This window comes from Solenopsis invicta, chromosome 10 (genome assembly GCF_016802725.1).
Source record: "Solenopsis invicta isolate M01_SB chromosome 10, UNIL_Sinv_3.0, whole genome shotgun sequence".
Classification (NCBI taxonomy): Eukaryota; Metazoa; Arthropoda; class Insecta; order Hymenoptera; family Formicidae; genus Solenopsis; species Solenopsis invicta.
In genome coordinates this window covers 18,957,156-18,963,155 of record NC_052673.1, presented here as the reverse complement: position 1 = coordinate 18,963,155, position 6,000 = coordinate 18,957,156, and the positions used below count along the sequence as shown (strand labels likewise).

Here is a 6,000-nt window from a genome sequence, read left to right as displayed (position 1 = left end):
TTAGACTAATTAAGGCATCTTAAGATTTTAATGAGTTCTCCTCGCTCAACGGCGATGAGAAGTTAAATACATATAAATTTTGGAACATTTTTCACAAATAGTAGAAGGAGAAAAGACCGCGCAATATATTTCTTCTCCAATATGTCCACTAGATTTTATGTACGATTTTTCCGCGACAAATGCTAAATTAAATCATATCTCTACATTTACATCTATATCTACACATTTGAAATTTTTTTATTCACGTTAAACTTTTACGTTAATAATTTATAATAATTGACAATCGGTGGAGCTTTCTTGCAAAGTTGCAGCAATCTGTCTTTGAATGAAACTTTGATCGGGTCAACTCTAACTCTCTAGACTTTAGCACGCTACAAACGCATATTAATCGGATATAATGAAAGAGTTGATTCGTCGGCGGAGGCCGGCACGTTAACTGGTCCAATCATCAATCAGCCCAGTAAAGCTAAATGGTCAGGACAACGGGTTTTAATATCTCCTGAGGAAAATAAAAGTTAGCGCGATAAATCAAAGGTGAAAAGTCGCTGCCTTACTTTCTCTCTCTTCTCCTCTTGCCCTTTTTTTCTTTTTCCTTTCCCTCCCCCATTACCCCCCCCCCCTCTCTTTCTCTTTCTCTCTTACTTTCTTCTGCCATCTCACTTTTTCCTCACTGCGCTCTCAGCTTTAATCTCTTCGCCTTCCATCGGTGACTTGCAAAAGTGATAAATGAATTTCATCCACCGCGCGCGTGCCATATTTATATCTATAAAACTGGATAGTAGTCTCATAATAACCACAATGACGAACGATGACAATTTCTGATGGCAACAACTCACTGTAATTTGCTCACAGAGATAGCAATATTTCAATATTGAAATATTGATCTTTATATGATACATATGTAGGGAAGCTTATACAGGCGACAATGACAATCGCAAATTCACTGTCTCGCCATCCAATTTTCGACGATAGAAGTGTTTTATTGATTTACATTCGCACGCGGAGGGTCTCTCTCGCACGTCTGTATGGTAACAAACGTCGCGAGATAAAGTTACACGTCGGTACGTCGTTGTTGTAATTTTTGTAGCAAACATTGCCGCCCGGCCGAGCAAAGCGAGGGTTGAAAGTCATTTAGGTATTATCTTACGGAAAAGACAGCGGCTACATATTTGCATTACGTTCGCGTATGTAAACACGTCTACTGAGGCGCATACTTTGTCATCCTATCCTATTTACCTTGGGGAGAACGCACCTCTGCAGCGTGCATCGCGTGCACCCTCCCTACAACCTTGCCGCTTAGTAATCGCTCAGGTGCTTGTGACAAATAGCAATGACCTCTTTCGCTACGGGCACATTCTCCATATTGAGGTTATCAATAGATATTACCTTTCGAAACTTTTACCGTAGAATGCTACAAAGAGAAATAACAACGGGAAGAAATAAGCTATCTAATTTCACGAATGGATATTTACAAACTCGAATCTAGTATTCGGATTTGTATTTTTATTAAAACAACATTTTTCTCGCGCAAAGTCGCTCTTAATCCTTTTTTCTGTTCTCTATTGCGGTAAAATTTCGAACATGCTCAAGTTGAAATGTATCGTGTAATTCAGCATAACTTTGTTTTTTTTATATCGTACAAAAATTAATTAGAAAAATTGATATTAAAAATGTTTGGAATAATGAAAGACTGAAATGTAAAAGAATGAAAAGAATGGATTAACGTCGCAAGCAAACTTACAGCAATTTTTATAACAGTAAATTTAGATAATAATTGTAACATTGCTAATGACGCTATCGCTGCTAATATTTACAGCGATCAACGTAACAGTTGTAACCGAGTCATCAAAAGCAATAATAATTAATTTTAATTAATGCCGTATCTCTGCGAAATTTTTAGCAGAGGCTTGCGCGATGAACGGAATGTCTAGCCGCGGACAGCCGCAACTAGTAATAAATCCAGCCGACGACGCGTTCGCTAAAGACAAATGATGAAATTACGAATAATTATTCAGGTATATACCCCCGGATAAGTTACGCGTGGGGGCGCGAGTAAGGGTGAAAGGCGCGACGGATGTCGGTAGTACGTACCGGAGTAAAATATGATGTAGAGTTTGGCCGGCTTGGCCGGCGCTACGGCGGCTAATACGTTCCGGGAGAGAAGTTAGTAACAGGTGGCGCGATCCATAATATCGCACAGTGTAGAATTTGCCCAATCTGGGAGGACAAAAAGTATTTTGTTTGGTTATGTGTAAATATATAGGCGTAGCACGTAATTCTATATGCTCCTTTTTCATTTTATTTGCGCGTTTGTTTCATGTAATCTCTCGAATTACCTCAAAAATACACGAAAGTTCCGAATAATGCACATTCTCGTATCTTCCTTCTACGTAAAAAAAAAAAAAAAAAAAAAAATGTAAGCAATCGCTGGCAGGCCGATAACAATAGGAACAAAAAGAAATACGAGTTGTATCATAGATTGGAATCGAGGGTAAAGCAGTGATTGAGAGAGCAGTTTCTTTGAAACATGGAAAATAATTGTGTATTTTTTCCACAAAAAAAATTGTAAAAAATAATGATGAATGAAGATAGACTTGGTCTCTTTGTATGATTGTGAAATATACGAATATTTTGCTATACAGCGCTATAGTTAATTTCGCGTGAAATATGTGACGTCAAGGTAGATGCGATTTTTAAAGAACGAAACTTGTTTTGTTGCAGTGTCTGCACCGCCAAGTACCAGTCCTAGCCCGTCTACCACGGAAATCCCCAAAAAAGGTAAGATATTATAGACAGATTCCTGGTGACGGTTATATATAGATATGTGAAGCATTGCAAAATTGATAAATCAAATTGATAAATCACCGCGCTATTAGAATTATGTCATAAGATTTGATGTTTCCATATATAATATATATATATATATATATATATACATGTATTATGTACTACAATCGATATTATTCACGTCGTACTCGCTAGCTTGAATCTAATTTTCCAACGCGCGTTTACTTTTACAGATTGGGAATTCATGGCGGAGATGAATAACTCTGTTTACGGAAATCCAAGTTCGCTGACAATTCAAAATGAGAAGAATATCAAGACAGGTGAGTAGTCGAAGTGGTATATCTTCTTTTTGCGTAATTTTTAACGTACTTTATCGCAATTTTGCGAATTATGGGATCGATCTCGCAATTTCGCATTTCAACCAAGTGGTGCAGTCGTCAGCTGTCACGCGAGCGTATACGAAGAGTAACAAGCACTTGAGATATATTTAGAAGAAGTATTCTCTTGCATCGTTATATATCTCTATCTGAAGAGAACACATCAATCATTTAGATCTTTCTCACACGTTTAAAAAAAAAAAGTAGAAACAATAAGACAGAGAGCAGAATTTAGAAATGACGTAGTGTCAGAAATAGTAAAAAAAGAAGTCTGCGAAATGGAATATTTTCCCTGAGCTACGAAGAAATATTAATTTTCGAAACATTAAATAAGCATGCAATAAAAAATATTTGGATGTATTTGCATATCGTTATTAGCATCGTTAAAACATTCTTAGCGTATACATGAAGAAGATTCAACTGCAACCTGTATACTCTATACACTAGTAAAATCTCAATCTAGCTCTAGAGCGGATTTACATATTCAATCTAGCATCACGTATAGTCAAATGCCATCCCATAACTGGATTTTCCAGCAACATACTTTGAATCTCCGGCGCGATTAACTTCGATGTTAACTAGAGCCAAGGGACCCACCAGGGAATCCCGGGAATCGATTGCGGCTTTAAGAGTGGTTTGAAGAAGGGTAAGCAGCTCGCTTTAAAGCTTTCACAGAGGATGAAAGAGAACCACGGAAATGAGGTCTATGACACAAGATAAAAATTGCAATTTTCGGGAATGAATCTTTCTTTTGCTATATAAAAATAGAAAAAAAATCTTGCTGCTGTTTTATATCACACATTGAATTACACCCATTATATCATATTCATAATTGGAAATATTAATGATATCCATATAATCTCCAAAGAAAGAGTCGAAACAAGTTCTACGTGAAAAGAACAGATTTGCTAAAATATCTAAAAATTTAAATAGATATAAATTTAAAAATAATTTTGTTAGAATCATCAAAATAATTGTGTGGGACGTTCAAGTACGATGAGCAAGCACAAAAAATTTTGACATTGTAACAACCCCCGAATTCGAGTCCTAAATTATTTTAATGGCCCAAAAAGATATTTTCAGTATCAGCATTCAGCATCTAGCATTTTTAGACACCTCAGTAAAACTCCGTTAACTATAAATGAAATGAATTAAAAGTTGAAAAAAAAGATTTCAATTTGTATCGCGCCACTTTAGAGACCATTGCAAGCGTTTACTTATGAAATCAAAACGCGGCGGTAACTGTTAAAAAGGCTTAGGTGAAGAGCGAGTGTGGAGAATAAAAAGAATGGAAGAATAAACATAAAGGTAACAGAGAGGCAACTGAAGTGATGTTCGTAACAGGAACACATGAGTGGTGGTTACGCGAAAGAGCGGAAAGGATAGATAGATGAATATATAGAAGAGAGAGAGAGAGAGAGAGAGAGAGAGAGAGAGAGAGAGAGAGGGAGCTGGGAACAGAGTTGACTGGGGTAGAAGAGATCCGTGTAACATCAATATTTCATGTATGCTAACACGCCGGAACTAATAATGCTCCAGCGAGGAAGACCCAAGAATAATATCAGCCGCCGCTGTGTAGACCGCGTTCTCCGTCCCTATCCACGCCTTTTCCCTCCCTTTCCGCTCCCCCTCCCCCCCTCACCCCTCTATTTCTTTCTTTGTCCTTCGCTTTGCTCTATCACCTAAAACAGCAACGTGCAGCGCCCTAGCGTCCTTTTGCACCCTGTGTTAAATTTAATCGAAAATTCGTGTCTCGTTCAACTCCACCACCGCTGCACCACCGTCTCTAGTCTCTACTGTGTCTATCGTGTGTCTTCTCTCTCTCCCTCCCTCCCTTCCTTCCTTTCTTCTACGTACATAACCAATGTCATCGCCCCGGGAGCGGGTTGAGAGACGGCCGCGGTGCGGAGCGGAGCTGAGCGGAGCGGAGCGGAGCACGGTGGAAAGGTGAGAGTGAAAAGATGAGGCTCGAGGGGAGAAGAGAAGAGAGGAAGATGGTGAATGCGACGGGATGTGGTAAGTTTGAATACGGCATATGTCTCCTTGTCTCTCCTTCTCTATTTGCGGAGGCCGGGAGGAAGGAAAGGACGGGCTGCGAAGGAAGGATGAGGTTTGTAATTGGTGCAACATCTGCGGTCTGCAAGGTGGCATTAATGTTTGCTCCCTTCGTGCTCTCTCGCCCTCATCTCTAGCTCCCTCCTTCGTTTCTCCCCTTTCTCCCCCCTCCCCCCCCCTTCGCCTCTCTCTCTCTCTTTCTCTCTCTCCCTACGATCTCGTACCTCCCAAGCTCCGAGAGAATCGCCTTTTTCTCTTATCGCGTTATTTCTTTTTCTCTTCTCCTTATCCTAGTTACATTTAACCGTGTCTGCTTCCATTTCTCCCAGTTCTTTTAAGCACTTTATTTTTATGTCATCTTCTTTCCTTAACATATCTGTTTGACTTATTCCCTTTTAGTCCGCCGGCGTCTCTTTTTATATCCACGTTACGCTCGTTACGATTCTAACAGCTCTCTCTCGTATTTCGCAGTACATTTTTTCCCGGATAATTTATCTTGTCAGTTCTCCACCTCGCTACCTTGCCATCTTTTTGCAACGCCCTCTTTAAACAATCTAGCGGTCGCCGCCTATTTGCGCCCTTGTTTCTCGTTATTCGTATCGTTGAAAATTCGAGGGCGCAAGTGTACGCTTAAGATTAAACAGAAGATTTGCTTGAGTTTCCTTCACGCGGGCGGAAACCCAAGCATAAACAGGCCTTATTTGCTCGTAGTAACTTGCGACAATCTGTTGTCGAGAATACCTAAACATAACGCGCTGCGTTTTAACTTCCTTTAGCATAA

At 39.5% G+C, this 6,000-nt stretch overlaps 2 protein-coding genes across 4 annotated transcripts in view; one reads left to right on the top strand and one right to left on the bottom strand.

Moving 5' to 3' along the window:
- LOC105197653 (hemicentin-1) overlaps positions 1 to 6,000 on the bottom strand; it is a 245,057-nt gene that overhangs the window by 205,347 nt on the left and 33,710 nt on the right. The window lies entirely within an intron of this gene.
- LOC105197888 (neurotrimin) overlaps positions 1 to 6,000 on the top strand; it is a 168,698-nt gene that overhangs the window by 150,912 nt on the left and 11,786 nt on the right. The window contains exons 8-9 of the mRNA XM_026131552.2: positions 2,722 to 2,778; positions 3,021 to 3,107. Coding sequence (XP_025987337.1) covers positions 2,722 to 2,778; positions 3,021 to 3,107 — 144 coding nt within the window. The remainder of the gene's footprint in view (positions 1 to 2,721; positions 2,779 to 3,020; positions 3,108 to 6,000) is intronic.